Source organism: Octopus bimaculoides, chromosome 3 (genome assembly GCF_001194135.2).
Source record: "Octopus bimaculoides isolate UCB-OBI-ISO-001 chromosome 3, ASM119413v2, whole genome shotgun sequence".
NCBI lineage: Eukaryota > Metazoa > Mollusca > Cephalopoda > Octopoda > Octopodidae > Octopus > Octopus bimaculoides.
The window spans coordinates 85,390,025-85,411,278 of record NC_068983.1 but is presented as its reverse complement, the minus strand read 5'-3'; the positions used below and the strand labels follow the sequence as shown (position 1 = coordinate 85,411,278).

The following is a 21,254-nucleotide window of genomic DNA, read 5'->3' as shown; positions in this document are numbered from 1 at the left end:
TCTCTCTCTCTCTCTCTCTCTCTCTCTCTCTCTCTCTCTCTCTCTGCTTTGTTGGCAAACAAGTATAATTTATTACATATCTGTTGTTTATTTGCTAGAATTAGTTTGCTTACTTGACTTGTATTTGTTTGAGAGCATCTTAGTTGCAGCACAAGACAACCCACCCTGCTAGCATGTTCCAATGACTTGCTGTTTTTCTTGCTTTACTATATTGTTCACAACCATCCAGATTACTTTCTGTTGTTGCTCAATTGATTGAGCAAGCTGATTGTGTAAATTTATCAAAGCAGGGTTTTTCAATATTTCTTCATTTGAAATTCCACATTGTTTAATTATGGTATTTTCTTTCTTTTTTTCCTAACAAAGCAAAGTTACAGAATAGCGTCTGGTATTTTGGTGACTGGTACTGTTGCTGTTGTAGTTGTTATCATTATTTAACATTATCATCATTAGAGGTAGATTGGTAGTAGGATGGTTGACTGGCAGAATCAATAGAGCTTTGGAAAATGAAAAAGAAAAAAGTGCCTTGCAGTATTTGTTCTGGCTATTTCTGTTCTGAATTCAAATCCTGCTGGGATCAGTTTTGTCTTTTTTCCGTTAAGGTTCCATAAAATGAAGTACAAGTCATATACTGGGGTTGATGTATTTAATTGTTTATCTTTCCTCAAAACTGCTGACCTTATCTCTTTACTCTTTTACTCTCTTACTCTTTTATTTGTTTCAGTCATTTGACTGCGGCCATGCTGGAGCACTGCTTTTAGTCGAGCAGATCGACCCCAGGACTTATTCTTTGGAAGCCTAGTACTTATTCTATCGGTCACTTTTGCTGAACCGCTAAGTTACGGGGACGTAAACACACCAGCATCGGTTGTCAAGCGATGGTGGGGGGACAAACACACACACACACACACACACACACACACACATATATACGACGGGCTTCTTTCAGTTTCTGTCTACCAAATCCACTCACAAGGCTTTGGTCGGCCCGAGGCTACAGTAGAAGACACTTGCCCAAGGTGCCACGTAGTGGGAATGAACCCGGAACCATGTGGTTGGTAAGCAAGCTACTTACCACATAGCCACTCCTGCACCTATAAACATTTTTTCATCAAAGGTGTTCGATTTGCAGTATCAGAAGTATGGTTTGTGGTATTTAATTTCATCCAGCTCTTGCTCTTGACATTCTGAGTTCAAATTCTGCTGAGCTTAACTTTATCTTTTATTCTTCCAGGGTCAGTAAATTATAGTGTCAGTCAAGAACTGGGTTTGAATTTATTAACTAACCCCTACCCACCAAATTCCTGGGCTTGTACCTTTGTTAGAAACAATTATTATTACAGCATCCCTGTAACTAACAAATGTTGAACAATTATATAATAACAATAACTGGACCCCCACCGGCAAGGTCATGTGCTGTTTATTTCGGTATGAGATCACCATGTCACGCACATACGGTTGTGATACATATGCCTGGTGTACCCTTATCAGACAAGTAGTCATGATGGGTATATTTTTATAGGTGCAAGCATAGCTGTGTGGTAAGAAGTTTGCTTAAGGCGGCGAGCTGGCAGAAACTTTAGCACACTGGGCGAAATGCTTAGCAATATTTCGTCTGCCGTTACGTTCTGAGTTCAAATTCCGCCGAGGTTGACTTTACCTTTCATCCTTTCGGGGTCGATTAAATAAGTACCAGTTACGCACTGGAGTCGATATAATCGACTTAATCCGTTTGTCTGTCCTTGTTTGTCCCCTCTGTGTGTAGCCCCTTGTGGGCAGTAAAGAAATAAGAAGTTTGCTTCCCAACCACATGGTTTCAAGTTTAGTCCCACTTCATGACATCTTGGGCAAGTGTCTTCTAGTTGCCTCAGGCCTTGTGAATGGATTTGGTAGGTAGAAACTGAAAGAAGACTGTTGTGTGTGTGTGTATGTGTGTGTGTGTGTGTGTGTGTACACATACACATCTATGCACGTGTTGGTATGTTTACATCCCTGTAACTTAGTGGTTCAAAAAAAGAGATCAATAGAATAAGTACTAGGCTTTAAAAAAAAATAAGTACTGGGATCAATTCATTCTTCTAAAAATTCTTCAAGGTGGTGCCCCAGCATGGTTGCAGTCTAACAACTGAAACATGTAATAGATAAAAGACAAACTGAAGGCCTGAAATTTGGGGGAAGAGGTTTAGTAAATTATATCAAACCCAGTGCTGAACGGTACTTTTTTAATTGACCCCAAAAGGATGAAAGGCAAAATTGACAATGGCAGAATTTGAATTTAGATTGAAAAGACAGATGAAATATCGTTAAGCACTTTGTCTGGCGTGCTAACAATTCTGCCAGCTTGTCGCCCTAATTATAATAATGATGATTTCAAATTTTGGCACAGGACTAGTAATTTAGGGGAGGGTGTAAGTTGATTACATCAACCCCAGTGTTCAACTGGTACTTAATTTGTCAATCCTGAAAAGATTGAAAGGCAAAGCTGACCTCAGCAGAATTTGAACTAAGAATGTAAGGTTGGACGAAATGCTGCTAAGCATTTCGCCTGGCATACTAACAATTCTGTCCACTTGTTGCCTTATAATAATACTACTACTACTACTAATAATAATAATAATAATAATAATAGTAATTTCTACTATAGGCACAAGGCATGAAATTTGGGGTGGGGGTTAGTCAATTATACCAATTCCAGTACTCAACTGGTTCTTATTTTATCGACCCTGAAAGGATGAAAGGCACTAAACATTTTGCCTGGTGTGCTAATGATTCTGCCAGCTTGTTGCCTTACAATAATAATAATAATCAGACTCAGAAATGCTACGTTATAGATGTAGCCATTCTAGGTGACCATGATATAGCTAGCAGAGAGCATGGGAAGACATAATTATTTGAAGATTTGATTGCAAATTTCAAGAATGTGGAATACAAACTGAAGTTGTGAGAATAGTAATTAGTACCCTTGGCTCCATTCCTAACAAGTTACCAAAACATACACGAACAAGCTAAATATAACACCTGGCATTGTATCCTTATAGAAATTGGCACTTCTTGGAACTACCAACAAACTAGGAATAGTATTCTGTATCTGAGGTTGTATGACTTGTTGATGGGCACCGAGTATGTAATCCACTTAAGATTTTAAGCCATATTAAAAGAGATAATAATACATACCAGGTGTTCATTACCAAGTACCAGTTGAATATTGGACTCCTTGCATTCGACTTCCTCCAACTACTCTGAGAAAATTGCTGGTCCTGTGCCAAAATTTGAAACCATTATTATTATTATGATGATGATTATTCATCCTTTCGGGGTTGATGTATCCAATTAGTCACCTCCCACAAAATTTCAGGCCTTATAATAGATTATTATTATTATGATTATTAGTGATGAGCTGGCAGAATCGTTAGCATGCCAGGCCAAATGCTTAGCAGCATATCATCTGTCTTCGTGTTCTGAGTTCAAACACCGCCTAGGTTGACTTTGCCCTTTCATCCTTTTGGGGTCGATAAATTAAGTACCAATTGAGTACTCTGGTTGATGTAATCGACTTGCCCCTCTCCACAAAATTCAGGCCTTGTGCTTGTAGCAGAAAGGATTATTATTTTTTTATTGATTTGACTCCGGTTTGTCTTTATTCCTGGTAGAATTTAGGTCGGTAGTGGGTTACTATCTGTAACCTTAGGTGTCCACAAACTTTCAATAGTCTTTCGGCAGTGAGCCCGGCAGCATTGTTAGTATGCTTGACAAAATGCTTGGTTGCATCTCTTTTGGCTCTTGACATTCTTAGTTCAAATCCTGTATGGTCAACTTTGTTTTTAAAGTGAAGAGCTGGCAGAATCATTAGAAAGCTGGATAAAATTTTGCTGGGGTTGACTTTGCCTTTGATCCTTTCAGGGTCAATAAAATAAGCTCCAGTTGAGCACTGGGATCTATGTAATTCACTAGGGCCCCCAGCCCCCACAAATTTCAGGCCGTGTGCTTATAGTAGAAAGGATTATTAATAATAGATGACAAACTGGTAGAATCGTTAGCATGCTAGACAAAATGCTTAGCAGTATTTCACCTGTCACCTATGTTCTGAGTTCAAATTCCACTGAGGTTGACTTTGCCTTTCATCCTTTCAGGGTTGACATAATCGACTCATCCCCTCTGCCAAAATTTTTGTCCTTGTAGCAAAATTTGAAACCATTATTATTATTGCTTTCCTTTTTAAGTAACGGAAGCGTTAATTTAGGTTTACGTGCCAAATAACTTTTTGAATTGCAGTAGATGGGGTGGGGTGTAATTTTAATGATTGTTAATTGAATTATCAAAATTAAATGTTTTTGTTTTGCAAGTAAAACTGGGTCTGTCCATTTTTGTCTCTGTCAGTCTCTTATTGGTAATTGTTATGCATGCTCTGTCATTCTACAGTTGAATATCTTTTGGTTTTGGAACTGCGCCTATCCGCTGGAAAAACAAAACAAAATAAACAAAAACAAAGAAATGATGGTGATGTATATGAATGGTAAACATCTTTGGCCTTCAAATGGGTGTGTTTTGAAATTTATTCCAGAACCATCAAGGGCAAACAAGCCAGTATTTTGTAAATAAATTTGTAGATAGAGGCAATGTAAGAATTGTTTACACATTACCATTGTATGGCATGTTTACAGAAGCAAAATGGTTTAAGTTAAGATAGGAAATAAGACTACTTATCACTTATCATGCAGTGATAAATTAGTATCATACTATATACACACACATTTAAATGTAGAAAAAATATTATTCCAGCAAAAAACTACTCTGCTCCTTCTTGCATGGAAAAATGAGATAGCTAACATCATCACCCTCAAAAAAAAAAAAAAGAAAGAAAAATTAAATAAAAGGAAAATAGTCTGCTCAAAATGTCTGGGAAAATAAATCTATAAATAATGGATTTATCTTTATTAGAGAGAAAGATCTGTTTGTGTTGTATGGGACAAACCTAGACAAATAGAAGTATTGAGCAAAAAAATGTCTTAAGATAAAGTAGTTCCTGCAACTCGTCGATATCTTGGCTACTTGGATGAATGACACTGTGAGAACCTGATTTGCTAGCAGTAGCAGTCAAATCTTTTAAACCACTTCCTAACTGTCTTGCAAGAGAAAAGACATTGGTGAACCTAGTCTGGTGGGCATACTGAGCTCGAATAATAGGACATGACAGTTGTGAGTGGAATGGCTTTGATTATAGGTTTTCTTGATAAGAGCTGACCTGTGGCTAAATAATAATGACAATAACAACTCGTGTCTTTTCTGGGAGGGCTTTTTTCCATTTTTACAGGAAATAGGTTCACCTTGAAGAGTATTATATATTATAAACTGTCAATTTGTTAAAAGCTGTTGTGTTTGTGATATTATTATCTTGACTCAGCATCTCTCTTCCAGCTATTCTTTGCAGAACTTACTTGATGTGTGTTTGTGTGTGTGTGTGTGTGTGTGTGTGTGTGTGTGTGTGTGCGCACATACTGTTTATGTTTGTGTGTTTGTGTGCACATGCTGTGTATGTTTGTGTTAGTGTGTGTGTGTGAGTAAGTGAACGTCTGTGCGTATGCCTATTCATATTCCACCACCACCACCACCAATCAGATGTATGTATTCCCTCCTTTCTGTTTCAGAGATGTCTATTCACCCCTGATTGATTGTTATACTTTTATATGTTCTCTTTGTGAATACAAATCTCTTCATTATCTGCCTTTGTTGTTCTACCTTTGCTTCAGAAAGGGTTTAATAAACCGCTCTGCAACATGCCAGCAATCCTAAGTTTGCTGTAAATGTAAAAATGGTAAATTAATGATGGAAACAAAGCCTCAACAGAGAAGCAATGTTGAAGTAATACTTTCGTATTTGTCCATAGCTGTGGAAAATTAATGAATTATATTATATTCAGCTTGATTTATCAGTGTTAAGTGTTTTATTTTGGCAAAAATCGAGTAATTTGGAGATATTTTGTGTTGGTTTTATCTTCTTTCTTACAGGCAGTAACGAGCCTCATCCTACCAGAATTCTGAGTGTGTTTTATCTTTTATTTGTTTCAGTCATTTGACTGCAACCATGCTGGGGCACCATCTTGAAGGGCTTTAGTTGAACAAATTGATCCCAGGAATTTTTTTAACGCCTAGCACTTATTCTCTTTTGCTGAGGTGTTAAGTCATGGGGATGTAAACACAGCAACACCCATAGTCAGGTGGTGGTGGTCATGGGGGGGGGGGCAGACACAAAGACACATGCATATAGATATTGGGCTTCCTTCAGTTTCCATCTACCAAATCTGCTCACACGGCTTTGGTCAACCTGAGGCTATAGTAGAAGACACTTACCCAAGGTGCCATGCAATGGGACTGAACCTGCAACCATGTGGTTCGGATGCAAACTTCTTAACACACAACCACATGGTAAAACTCTGCAAAATATAGTTTTATATTTTGGCTTGTCTTTGGTATAAACTAATAAATAAAATGAGCTTACATAAGAGCCTCTATACTTTTGTTTGACCTGCTGGAAACAGCAGCCAAATTTCATTCAATTCACATCCTGTTATCTAAAAAAAAAAAAAAAAAAGGACACATTGCATATTGTAGTCCAAGATACATTATGACAATAATGATGGTAATAGAAGAGATGATTATTATGAGGGGGGCATACTTAATTATATGTCTGCACTATCAGAGTGAATCTGGAACTAAGCAATGATTTGTTGGAGAAAATGGATGCAATAAATTAGTTAAGATCATTCTTGTGAAAAAATTTTAAGGATATAACTTTTGAATTTATAGTTTTTTTTCTTCTTCTTCCATGTCAAATTTGAAGTTTAAGACCTGATAACCAAATGCATGACTAGGAAGAGTATCTCGACTGAAGTTTTCATTTCCATTGCTTATATCAGGAAGGAAATTGATTACAAAAGAATCTCCACTGCAAATCTACTTTGAAACTGTTTTTGTTTTTTTTTTTGTTTTTTTTTTGTAAAACTATCCACACACACACACACACACACACACACTTTCATGAATGCATTTCTCTGTGTGCAAATGCACACATACACATGCATACATATGTGTACTTAATGTTTTCTTGATTCCACTCAGTGCTGCTAAAATAGACTATAGAAACTAGGCAAAATATTTTGAATTCTCAAATTCTGACAAAACTTTTAGTGGAACCACATTCTAACCATTTTTCCATGGATTTTAGATATGTTTATCTCTAATATGTGTCTCAATCTCTCTCACTCTTTCTTCTTGTCTCTCTGTCTGCTTCTCATTCTCTGACTTTTTATTCCCTCTCTTTTCTGTTCTCTCTCTGACTTTCTGTTCTTCTCTGTCTGTCTGTCTCTCATTTCCTACCTCTCTTGCACATACAACCAAACACGAATTTTGAACCTTAACTTCCACACTTTCCCCAAAACAACTTGCTCAAATCTTCATCATCTTGTCATAGTTTGTTTATGCTGTAAGGCATTGTGGTGAAAAGTTGCATTAGAATTTGTCATTTTAGCATTACATATATTATATTTATGTATGCTATTTGTGTAACTAGTTCTCCATGAGCCTTATTCCAGATAGTTGCCCTGCTTGCAAGATTTAGCAACAAAGATCTTTGTGAAATCACACTATACGGCTTAAAAAAAAGAATGAGACATTGGCTAATGTAATCTTGATTGATTTTCTGAAAAAAAAAAAGAAAAAAATCTTTGGTCATAGTTCTGCTTCATCAGGAATGACCTAGGCATAAGTAACAATAAATAGATATATTAGTATGTTGCATGCATATATATGTGTATGTGTATATATATATATGAGTGTGTGCGTGTGTGTATGTTTGTATATGTATGTATTGTGTGCATGTTTGTATGTAGATAGATATGTGTATATATGTATATCATCATTATCATCATCTTAGAAGTCTGTTTGATCAAGGCTGAACTGAGTTTAAAATATATTAACAAAATTGGTTATTATCTATGTCAGTGTGATAGCTAAACCGTTTGCTTCCTGCATTCATTATTCCAACCAGCTCCAATTTTTCCCCAAAGTAACATTCTCAAAACAACTGAAGTTGCAAAATGAAACATTTTCCTAGTTATTTACTTAGCAGGATGCTTACATTTTTTTTACTTGACAGTACAGTATGACTTGCAAATATCTGCTTGCCCTCAAAATTGTCACAGATGTCTTCCTCTCATCCAGTCCTATTTTGATATTAATCATTTTGTTATTAACACTTTTTGTTATCATACTCCTATTGAAATCTACTGCTCCTGTTTTAAATAATTTTGAAAATAATGAAGAATTTAGTAAAATAACTTTGTCATTATCACAAATTAACATAGAATTTTGATGGAAAATTGTAATTTAGATCACTTTAAACAGGAAATTTCTGTCATAGACTTAAGAACCGTCTGAGACAGGTTGATATCAAATGGGTTAAGCTGGTTTGAGGAACCAAAATTAACCTAAAATTCTGATGGGAGGTTTTAATTTAAATTACTTTAAAGCAGGAAATTTATGTCCTAGAACCAGGAGCAGTGTCAAGTAGGGTGATATTAAAAGGGATTGAATATGTACACCCTTCTTAGTCCTTCACATAATAAAGTTGTAAAAATTGTTACAAAAGAAGTTGTAATGAGCTAAAGTGGAAACTGTTCATGGTTAGAAAGAATAGTCACATTGTATTCAAATCACTCCATGCTATTGAAAACAGAGAGAGAGAGAGAAAGAGAGAGTAATATAGACCTAAATACACTTTCAGAATTATGTAGTGGATAATGTAGGGGAGGACTGTAATATATTTTGTCATAGGTCTACTGATGTGGTATTAAACAAAAATAACAAAAACAACAAATGTCCTAGACTGATATCACAGTTGAGTCCTTTTGTAATCCTCATCTCTTTTTTTTATATCTTTCTCTTTGTCTCTCTCTTCCTTTTGTTTTTCGCTTTCTCTTTCTTAATTTCTCTCTCTTTCTCCCACTTTTCTCTCCTTTTTTCACTTGCTCTCTTTTGTCTCTTTCTCCTATTGTCTCTCTCTCTCTCTTTCATTTTTCTGTGTTCCACAGTACAAACGAGCGGTCCTCAGTTCTCACCATAAATCAATGTTATCCATCTAATGAATAATCCATTCTATTGCACTTCCAAATTTTGGTATAAAATATTTCAGATTGCATCATTTTCTTCTACTGGAGAATATATAATGCCCTTCACCACATAGACTTATGTTTATGAATTCAAACACTTAAAATTTAATCTAAATTTTGGAATTAAGATTAAAGAGAGGCAAAGTATTTTATAAAGTGTAAATGTTTTTTGTTTTTATATAATAGTGGTCCTATAAGTGTTGAATAGGCTGGCAATATGAAGGATCTTCACTCATAAAACCTCATCTGCAATAATATATGTTACAATCACCCTGTGTCACCTTATTCTCTAATAGTATGCCAATATTATGTGCACTGGAATTGTTCCAAATGTTGCCTCAGAGACATGCCTAAGCTATGTCAGCTTGGAAGAAGAAGCACAAGAAAGTGAAAGCAACAAAAAGTAAATAAAAAAAAAGAATGCTATTTATACATACATAATGTCGATACTTTGCTTTCCCCTGGGGCCCCAAACTTATAGATTTTCCCCTTCACTCATGACAGAAGAAGAAATATTGAGCTGTGTAAATTGTGCCAGAAGCTAACGTTGCCAGTTTTAAATTTGTTCTGTGTCTTGTCTCTTAATTCAGAGCTTTGATTGTTGTTGGTGTTGTTATTACTGAAGTTATTACTGAAGTTATCACTGAATAACCTGCTTGTGTGTAGACAGATCATTATCTTACTGTTAAGGTGCCAGCCAGACTCTATACATAAAGATTTGTAAATCTGTGCTCTAACTGTTAAGAATAGCAAAACTGCATTGGAAGCAATCATGATTGCCTCTAGGTTCTATTTCTTTTCAAGAAGCATGTACTAACTGCATACCAGCCCATTTAGGTTAAGGGACCCCACCCATCACATTCAGTTGGCATTGTTCTTTGGGTAGATTAAGTTTGCTTTATATTTAGCTTGACTTACTTATGTAAAGTTTTCCTATAAGCATCCTTTTTATTCTTTAGTTTTTGCAATATTTCAAAGCTATCTCTTCAACAAGCATATAATTAACATTTTATCTATAAAGTGGTCTATTGCACATTTTGCCTCATGCATCTTTATATATTAAAACATAACTTTCAATAGAATTGGTTAATTAGCTTAACTCATACTTGTTTTCAGATTATGTATAAATACGTCAAATAAATGTTTTGGATAAAACAGTATGGAAATGGAAACAATAGTTCAGAGGATATTTACTGAATCTATTTTAGCTACAGGGAGACATTTCTAGATTCTTCAAATCTTTTGGTGATTAATTCTAGTCCCTCCCCCCTCTCTGTAATATGCACTTGAAAATTTAGTGGACTTGGCAATGTGTCAGCAGAAATGTGTGATCATTGTGGAAGAGGGGCATTTTGTGCAATCGTATATGCACATGCACACACATACACACACACATGTGTGCTCTTTAGCAAGAGGAGAAAGGGCAGTGTTATAGCTTTTTTCAAGGGCTCTAAGACTGGTAGTGGAGATTGGTTGTGGTGGGGCAGGAAAAACCGTGACATGCTAGTTGCTGCAGTAAGGAAGCAGCACATCTGCCTCTGTTTGGGGATCTGGTTTGAACATTGCAACAGTGAGAACTTTGCTGAGGCTCTCAAAAACCAGAGGAACGTGTTAAATCAAGCAACAGATTAATTCTATGTCTACAACTAAAGAACAAGTGCAGTCTGATGATCTTTCATTCAGTTTTTTCTGTTTAGTCAGTTATACTCTCAAGAATTGTGTGGATCTAAGTCTAAGATAGAACGTGTGTCTAAAGGTACTGGGTAGTGGGAACAAACCTGGAACCACATAATTGCAAAAAGAACCTTTTAATTAAATACAAGGCCGTATAACTAATTGACAAATGAAGAACCAAACTGTGCTGCTATATTTCTTGTGTGCAGTTTGTATTTTGATTTGGCATATTTTGGGAAGAGGAAGCAGCAGACTAGCAATTGAAAAAAAAAAATTTTTTAATCATGAAACAAGAAGTAATATTTTGCACCAAAAGCCAGTATGGGAATTTCTTTCATGATAACTCCCGCAGTATAATTTGTTCTAACAGAAGATCCATGTTTAAGTGGGGATAAATATTATCCCTCGGTATTAATACTGCCTCTGTCACAAATATATATTTTGAAACAAGAAATGTCTTTGTGTGTGTGTGTGGGAAATAAAAAGGAAACTCTTAATATACTTTTTCTAAAAAGCATGAGATCTGCATTGCTTTTCAGAAATGACATTGGAAACCATGAGAATATAAAAGAGACTTAGTTTGAAGTAATAGTTTAACTGCCAGCAGTATTTAAGAATGGTTGAACACTATTGTCACTCATCCTTCACTATGTTGCCATCACCATGCTTACCATTATTACCATTGTCACTAGTATTACCACTACCATCACCACAATCATCATTACCATCATCACCATGTTCATTATTACTACCATCACCACTATTACCACCACTCTATGCACTGTGTTGGCTGTCACTGCCACCACCATGATGGCCATTATCGGCAATATTTTTACCATCATTGCCAACACACCATGTTCACCATTACAAGCATTACCACTAATACCCGATTTTGGGAGCCAACCAGTTTATTTGGGAGATGGATGTGTGCTATCATGATTTGATGATCTCCTCCTCAAGTATCACCGCTTGGTGGAGCTTAGTGTAATTAAGCACCAGTCACTTGAAAGAAGTGCTGTTCTCTTTCTGTAACCGTAGTGTCTTCATAGTGTATTTGGAAGTTGTTAATCTCCTCCGATGTCTTTTAGCACAGTGTATTGAGTTAATTCTTTTTTTTTTTTGTTTTTATGGAGAAAGAGAATAAGCGACACTAGTTAAATGATGGGAAAGTAGGCAGTGCTTGAATATGGTCATAAGCTAAAAATGCTACAAAAAGAAGGGATAGATATAAACTGGAAGATGTGAAAGGGGAAAAGATGTGGGGGGTAGGGAAAGCATCACATATTGTATATGACATGTAAGTTCTGATTTTAGGCCTATAATCAAAAAGGTATTCAAGCTGTAAGCACCCCATTCTCTTTTGTATATGAGAAGGTATGTTGTTCAATGTGAACTTATTTAACTCTTTAGCATTTAAATTGGCCATATCAAACCCAAATATTCTACCTGTTTTATGTTAATGGCTTGATCTAGCCTTTTACACCTATCTTTCAATGTCACTCTGGAAAATAAATCCCATTATTGAAATCTCGAAACTATGAGTTAATGCATGATTAATTCAAAACAATGTGAATAGATAAGCATTATATTTGACTGAGCAATCTAAATGCTAAAAGGTTAAGATGGTAGAATGTGTAACTACTATTTCTAATAAGTCAAACAATCACATAGTTATGAACCCTATTTTATTGGTTCAAGAGACTGTTTATGTACAAAAATATTACAGAGAGGAATAGACAATTTAAATCGGGAATCTATTAGAGTTATTGTTATTGAGTTGGCCCTAGTCAGTTTTCTTTGTTTTTACTTGTCAAATGTCTGTTCCCTATACTCTGTTAAGGCACACCAAACTTTGCCATCTTGTTGGAATTCAAGTTTTAGTCCATTTATCTCTTTTACTATGAACACTGCTCTTCTGACTTGTCTTTAAGTCTTGGCCTCCTTCTATTAACCTTTTACTTAACAGATTATTCTGTCAAATGTAATGCTTTTTCATTCACATTGATTTTAATTAAGCATGCATTATTTTGTAGTCAATAATTTTTGATGTTGGGATTGTGTATTTTTAGAATGGCATTGAAGGGTAGGTGTGATGGGCTGGATCTGGTTGGTTAGATCATAAAACAGGTAGCATATTTGGGCTGGATATGGCTAGTTTAAATGCAAAAGGGTTAAAGATGCTAGAGGATAATTACTGAGGATAATTTGGCAGCTGCATTGATCAGATCAAGCAGCTTTTTAGAAACTCATTCATTTTATTTTTATTTTTTTCAGTGTTTTTTTTCTTCTGTAAACCTGCCATAAAATAATCTTTCTTTCTTTGTCTTGTTATCTTTAATGAGGATTATATATATTCTTTATCGTAATATGAAAGTCTTCATTTTTAAAGAAAATATTTGTCTTAAACAAGACTTTTTTTTAATGTTCTGTCCGATTTTAATTATTCATATTTCCTTTGTGTATTAACAATTGGTTTCTTAAGCCAGTAACAATTTTGTACATGTAAATATTTATGTGCATTGTGGTGGGAGATAAGGAGTCACAAGTAGGTATTTTATGTATTCTTTTGATTAACTAGTCCCTATTTCTCTGCCCCCCCCCCCTGTTCTAGCTGTTTTTACATGCAGCTCATCATCCTTTTTTTGTGTGTTTTCACTCTCCAATTTTCCTGAGCTATTTTCACCTTTAATAATCTTGTCCTTCCTTAACTGAATTCTGAACCATTCAAGTGGTCTTATTATATTAGTCATTTGTCCCCCAATACTCCAATTATTCTGTATCTACTACATCACTGTAATAACCTTTTAATAATTGTCTGTGTAGTTTTTGTAATCTATAATCTTTATATAATCAGTACACTTTCACATGTTTCACACCATTCTATCTCTGTAATGGTTTATCAAATGTATTGATGCATAAGTTGGAATTTGGACCTTGAAAACAAACATACAAAAAAACATCACCTCCAAACCAGGGACAATTTTATATATATTGTTGCTATTATGTTGCTATTATGACCAAATTTGGCCAAATGCATTTTTTTTTTCAATACTTAATTTTGTTTGCAATGGCCTGTTCTTTTGGTCAAACTATTGTATCTCCAGCTGCTTCAGATGCTAAGATATGAAAATTGTCAAAGTGTAGTACTATGGTTTAGCATTTTCCAGAAGTGTAGTAAGTCCCATATATGACAGTTTTGCAAAAATATTTCTGACTGAAAATATCATACATGCATGGAGTTACAATTTTATGCACCCAACAAAGTATCATTGTTAAGCTGATACTGCTGCTAATGTAAAAAGAAATGGAATGCTGAAACTATTTTTTCATTTTCTGAAAAAGCAATGTTTTGGACTTAGAACACTTTTGCATAATAGCAACGATATATAATCTGGACATTAACATCTTGTGGTTTAGAAATTCACTAGTCACAATAGAGGACAATTTAAAATACAATTGTAACTCCTATGGTCCTATCACTTATCATTTTCTATTTAAGAAGCTGTATTAATAGTAAGGATAATAAAAATATGTTTTAAGGTATATTTAACATACCTTGAAATAGGTCATAACAATTGACAAATATCAGTCATCATTTCTAACAGGTGACAGACAATAAAGAATTAACCTGTCCCCTTAGGGTGAGTCCCCTGCTGGGTTATGTTTACACTTCCCTGTCAGAGCATTCTTTCACACAACTTTAACATACTTGGCCAGACAAAAGCTTTCAAAATAACTGCAGATGAGAAGCATGTAATTAACACCTGGTTCTTTTGTGCTCCTTTTAAAGATAAATTCCTTTGTGGTTGACCAGTTTGTACTTGTCAGGTCACTCATAATAAGCTTTACAGTCACTGCTACTTTAAACATTTAATGACAAAATTTCTCAGAAAGGTTCAATTTGTTGCTCCTTCATAAGCGCTATGCCTGAACTGTTCAAAGATAGCTCTACCATTACTTTTTATGACATGTTAATTCCTGTAAAATAACCAATATCCAAGTGATGACACTAGTTATTCTTTTACTCTTGCTTCAGTCATGTGACTGTGACCATGCTGGAGCACCACTTTTAGTTGAACAAATTGATCCCAGGACTTATTCTTTGTAAGCCTAGTACTTATTCTATTGGTCTTTTTTTGCCGAACTGCTAAGTTACAGAGATGTAAACACACCAACATTGGTTGTCAAGCGATGGTGGGTGGGACACAGACAAACACACACACACATATATATATATATATATATATATATATATATATATATATATATATATATATATATACACGGTGGGCTTCTTTCAGTTTCCGTCTACCAGATTCACTCACAAGGCTTTGGTTGGCCTGAGGCTATAGTAGAAGACATTTGCCCCAGTGGGACTGAACCTAGAGCCATGTAGTTGGGAAGCAAGCTTCTTACCACACAGCTATGCCTGTGCCTAGTGTTTATTCTACACTAGTGGGAAACATCTGATGCATATCACAGTGGGTGATTTATTAACAGTGTCTGGCTGTTTTAAGATATGAATTGCTTGAATTTTAATAAGCAAGATTGTGTGCTTAGCAGCATCATTGCACTGGTAATTTTTGAGATGGTTGTTAAGACCATTGAGCAGTATACTCTCAGTAGTAAGTACCAGACTCTAATACTTGTGAACCTGTTGGAATACCATTCTTATCACCAAGCAGAAACCTTTATAATCTTGACTTTTATAGAACTATGAGTTACAAAAATTGGTTTTAGTTTAACATGTATATATTAAAACATGAAAAAAACCTTTTATGAAAAATTCCCATCCAATGAACTAAAATCACCACATGTGACCTGTTATGGAATTTGGCCATGTAGTTTTACGCATTAAGCATAGCTCAAATTATATTTTTAACCCTTTTGAAAGCAACCCGCCTGAGACTGTCCTTAGTTCTACGATACAAACTTCCTAATTTAACCTTTTAGCATTTAAATTGGCCATATCCGGCCAAATATTCTGTCTGTTTTATGTTCAAATTGACCAGATCTGGCCTCTTGCACCTATCCTACAATGTCGTTATAAAAATAAACAAACACCAAATCTCAAAGCTACAAGATAATGCATGATTAATTGAAAACAATGTGAATAAGCATTACATTTGACAGAGTAATCTGAATACTAAAGGGTCAAAGTGATCTGAAACGAAATCTTTCATAAAGATATAAATTTATATTTCGAACACTAACTGAATATTGATTAAGTTATTTTAATAAATTCTTCATAATAGTCAATATACATTGGAATAAAGACTGTTTTTCATCAGAAATATGATAACAAAAGGCTGAAAGGACATTCAGTGGGTTGGAGAAATCCCTTTACACATCTAGGCATCTTTGTGGTTCATAAGTTTCAATTTGGCAGGGATCACTGAGTTTGACAATAAGCTATTGTCAAACTGAGACTGCAACCAGGTTTCTATGTCCCAGTTAAATATTTTCACCTATATTGCTAGTTATGTGTGGAATAGGCATGAATGTCCCTCTCAGATGTCTGCAATTTTCCATTTATGTAAGAAATCAGTAATATCAATTATCATGATGAAAGATGCTGAAGTGACACAAATGTCAGTGCTGCCTTATGTTATAATTGTGCATATATATTACTTGTACGTGCATACACTCATGCTTGTATGCATACACACTCATGTCTGCACACATGCACACTCATACTCACATGGTGTGTACATATACACACAATCATACTTATATTTACATACACATTTATGCTTACATATACACATACTTGTATGAACATACTAACTTCTGCTCATGGTGACATGCACATAGAGACTGACACCCATGCACACATACACATACATCCTGTCTTGCACACATGCTCACACACACACACACACACACACACACTCAATTCCTTACTCCCACATTCTCATGTACCCACTTTCTTCTACTCATTTGCTCACTTACATATCCACCCTCTCACATACCCACCTACTTGCCCACTGACCCCATATAACAACTCATTCACTTTCACCAACTCACTCATATACATACCCGCCCACTCACACTCATTCTCTTCCTCCCTGTCACAGACTCATACACAGCCATTCACTACCTCACACACTTTTTCACTTATCCTCTCTTTCATACACCATCTTGCACAACCATCCACTCATGCAGATACTCACTCACTCATGGCTGTTCACTAATGCAGCTGCTTGCTCATGTGGTTGTTTTCTCATTCATGTGGCCACTCGCTCATGAAGCTGCTCGCTGACGCGGATGCTCACTTATGTAGTTGCTTACTCATGCGGTCTCTTGTTCATGCAGCAGCTTGCTTATGTGGCTGCTCACTCACATGGCAACTCACTCATGCAAGCAGCATTTCACTCATGTAGCTGCTTACTGATGTGGCCACTTACACAACCACTCACTTATGCAATCACTCTCTCATGCCACCAGCCATTCCCTCATGTGACCTCTCACTCAAGTAACCACTCACTCACACACACAGTCACACATCTACAGATAATTAGATACTTGTAGAAAGAACATTAGCAAGATACAACTTGCAAGTTACATTTTATTCTTCTTTTCAGGAGAGGCCGAAAATTTCTGCTATTGATAGATTACAAGACAAATCTCGGGAGAGTTTTAAGGTAAACAACTCAAGATTTTCTGATTTTGTCTCATTTTTCTTTTCCTGTTTTTTTTTTTTTTTTTACTTGTTCTATCTGTTTCTGTGTGTCATCTTGGACAAGCATCCTCTACTATAGTCATAGGCTGACCAGTTCTCTGTGAGTGGTTTTGGTAGATGGAAACTGAAAGAAGCCCATTGTGTGTGTCTGCATGCATGAGACTCCTTGTCTTGACATCACATAATAGCTGTAAGTGAATGTCACTGACATAAGCAGTGTCATTCTTTACTTGTCTTCTTTGAAAAGTTGCCCAACCAAGGGGAAATATTACCTTGCTTGTTGTCGACAGGAAGGGTATCTGAGGGTAGAAAATCTACTTTACTGAATTCCATCTGATCCATGCAAGTGGGGGAAAAGTGGACGTTGAAACAATGATGAGTGTAATGATGACCTGTCTGTCTGTCTACGAGACAGGAAGTAGCAGAATCAGTAGAGCATTGGATTTAACACCGTGCAGTATTTGGTTATACCACTTTATGTTCTGAATTAAAAGTTTACCCAGGTTATTTTTGCTTTTTCTCTTTCCATGGATGATAAAATAATAACTGGCATCAGTGGAATCAACTAGTTTCTTGAAGGTGGTGCTCCAGCAGGGCAACACCACAATCAAATGACTGAAACACAATAAAATAGTGTGTGTGTGTGTACGCACACACAAATATGCATACACACACACACACATTATATATATACACACACACATATACACTTATGTAAAGTTACATAAGTGACTGAAAGGTCAAGAGTTTCATACTTTGGACTATCAATATTGATGTGTGCTGTGCATGAAGCTCCTGGCCCTTGAGTTACTTATGTAACTTTACAACCAAATAAAAAATATATATACTCTTAAGTTTCACCAGACTCTGTGTGTGTGTGTGTGTGTGTGTGTGTGTGTGTGTGTGTGTGTGTGTGTGTGTGTGTGTGTGTGTGTGTGTGTGTGTGTGTGTGTGTGTGTGTGTGTGTACACATGTACATGCATACACCAATCAGTGTCGGTAGAGTGTTAGTTATTGAGTCAATGCTTTGTTCACACAAGTTGAGTTAACTACTATCTAGTTAAGTCAACTGATGCATTATTTGTTTATTGGATGATATAATAGCTAGCAACATTGCTTCAGTTACCACGACTGAAGGTTCTGGTGCCATAGATATCATAACCATACATCATAGCATATCGTATACCATATATCATGTCATGACATGACTACACTATCAGTGATGAAGGTTAGGGGGGAAATGATTAAATCCAATTGACCAAATTCTTCTCTGGTCAATACTTAGTTCAGTCTGTACTGCAAGCAATGGTGGGGAAAGCAGAGTGTTGCAGCATGCTGTCTTGTCTTTCTTTCTATGTGTAATGATTCAGGAAGATAGAATTTTAATTAAAATTTCTTTTACAAGTGTTCTCCTACTTCTCATTACCAATATCTTTGTGCTTCAAATTGTATTGTTATTAAGTGCTAACTTTAGTCTTTCTTAATTATTCTTTTGTATCAAAGATTAAAATTCGTAATAAAAGACTAAATCTTATTAGATTGATTGCTAAAAGCTGCTGCTACGAAGCAGTCATATACAATATGTTTAATAAATGTACATTTTGTCTTGCTGTGAAATAACTTGTGGATAAACCACAAAGGCTTTGGCAACATAGCAAGGGCTGAATTAACTAGTTCTATCTTTTATTGAAGACTCAGCAGGGATCATTTACCTCATCTTCCATCTGTCAAAGTTTAGATGTGTGCAACTTCTTATAGAAATATATACATGAGTTATGACAACTATAATGATACAAGCTTGACAACCAGGATTTAATAATTTGCAGAGTTGTTAGAGTATCAAGCAAAATATTTTGCAGTATTTATTTCAACTCACTATGTTGTGAGTTCAAGTCATTTTGAGGTCAACTTTGCTTTTTATCCTTTCAAGGTTACCTATACAAAAAATGTCAATCTAAGGTGGTGAATGGATCAGCAAGAAAGCCAGGCTGGATACCTTGTGTTATTTGTTCTGCCTCATTGCATTCTGAGTTCAAATCCTGCCATGACCTATTTGGGTAGATTTAACCCATTTTGCAGTTTAACCCTTTTGTTATCATATTTCTTTTGAAATACACTGCTGTTCTTTCTATTAATTTTGAAAATAATGAAGAATTTAGTAAAATAAGTTTTGTCATTATTAAATTGGTGTTTGGAATGTAAATTAACATAGAATGTTTATGTAAGTTTTGTATCATAAATAACAGAGATGGTCTCAGGTAGGTGGATATCAAAAGGGTCAATACTGGCATGCTGCTGTTAGCAGTGTCCATTGTGTTGCAACTATTCAGGCCAGGCTTCTGGTTTCATGATACCATCTTCTCATCCACCTTCTGATAATAGAAGCCTATTAATAGGTCATGGACACTGTCCTCTCCTGACTAAAAGATTAAAAATAAAATGGAGTGGCTAAAAAATGTCACTAATACATGGTGTGGGGGATGTGAGAGTGGTTGGTATTTTGTTTGTTTGAGAATCACTGTTATAAATGAAAGACCACACACATGCATGTGTGCACATGCATGCACACACACACACACACACACATACACACGCGTGAGTGCGCACACATACAAATATGTTTATTGAAGCTAAGCACATCATCAGCCAAACCTAGCTGAAAATGTCTACCTCTAATGTTTCATTGCCTGAGTGAAGGATATCCAGCTGTTAGATAAACAGCTTAGCTTCACATAGCCATGTAAATATCTGAATATTCTCAATTTACTAAACAATCAATATTATTTTTTTCTTATTTTTACACCTTACTATGTCATTTATAAGTTTAACAATTTCTTTTCGTTTTATTGCGTGAAATATTCAGCAGTTAGAAACAGAATGACAGCGATTTAGTATTTCACACCCAAAGAATCATTTTATAATTTGTTGGCATTTTGTAGCTGGAAGAACACAATGTACCACAATATGGCTCATAATTTCTGTAGACATGCGTCATGATGTTGGTTAACTGGTTGTTCTCTACTAAAATAATTTTTTGTCATTTCAAGTGGCAGTGAGTGTTTTGGCTAAACTAAAATGGTTGATGCTATTCAGTTTGGACTCTTGTGTTTTCTAAATTTATTTCTAAATTTTTGAACATCGCATAATACCATCCCTTCTTTTGGACTGCAGCCATGCTCAGGGACCTCCCTCAATTCCTTTTAGTCAACCATATTGATCCCCCCACTAGTACTTATTTCAATTTCATATATCATCATCATCATTTAACATCTGTTTTCTATGCTGGCATGGATTGGATTTTTTTGACAGGAGCTGGGTGATATAATGTGCAATGACGGAGGACAATAGGTACATACAATTAGCACTCTGGTCAAATTTGTGCATTTAGAAAGTTTTTACTTGTGCCACTATTCACCTACCTACCAAACTATCTCATATCAACACTATGGATTTCCTTTGTGCCTTATCCTGTTGTCTATCTGTTTATGTAGCAAACATTAAGAACACTCCAGCCAAGACTTTTCCTGATTTTCTGCTTTATGTACTCCTTTGTGTAAGCGCTCCACTCTGTATAAGTATAAATATGTCATAATTTGACCTGATACCTATTGTCTGCTTATGTATACTTTTGTTCTGTGTGTGTGTGCATTTCCCTCTCTCTTTTTCAGAGAGGCACAAGCACATGCACAGACATATACACACACGGCAGTAACTTCTGCCTACCAAATTCAATCA

At 35.6% G+C, this 21,254-nt stretch overlaps 1 protein-coding gene and 1 long non-coding RNA gene across 8 annotated transcripts in view; one reads left to right on the top strand and one right to left on the bottom strand.

The window, feature by feature from the left end:
* Positions 1 to 21,254, top strand: part of LOC106881021 (F-box/LRR-repeat protein 20) — a 413,298-nt gene that overhangs the window by 275,266 nt on the left and 116,778 nt on the right. For 5 of the 6 annotated variants that reach the window (XM_052966264.1, XM_052966261.1, XM_052966260.1 and 2 more), the window contains one exon: positions 17,422 to 17,481. The exons of the other annotated variant lie outside the window; for it this stretch is intronic. In XM_052966264.1, coding sequence (XP_052822224.1) covers positions 17,422 to 17,481 — 60 coding nt within the window. The remainder of the gene's footprint in view (positions 1 to 17,421; positions 17,482 to 21,254) is intronic. 6 annotated transcript variants of the gene reach the window in all.
* LOC128247310 (uncharacterized) overlaps positions 1 to 21,254 on the bottom strand; it is a 65,313-nt gene that overhangs the window by 40,699 nt on the left and 3,360 nt on the right. The window contains exon 2 of one of the 2 annotated variants that reach the window (XR_008263685.1): positions 6,496 to 6,568. The exons of the other annotated variant lie outside the window; for it this stretch is intronic. This is a non-coding gene — a long non-coding RNA (uncharacterized LOC128247310). The remainder of the gene's footprint in view (positions 1 to 6,495; positions 6,569 to 21,254) is intronic. 2 annotated transcript variants of the gene reach the window in all.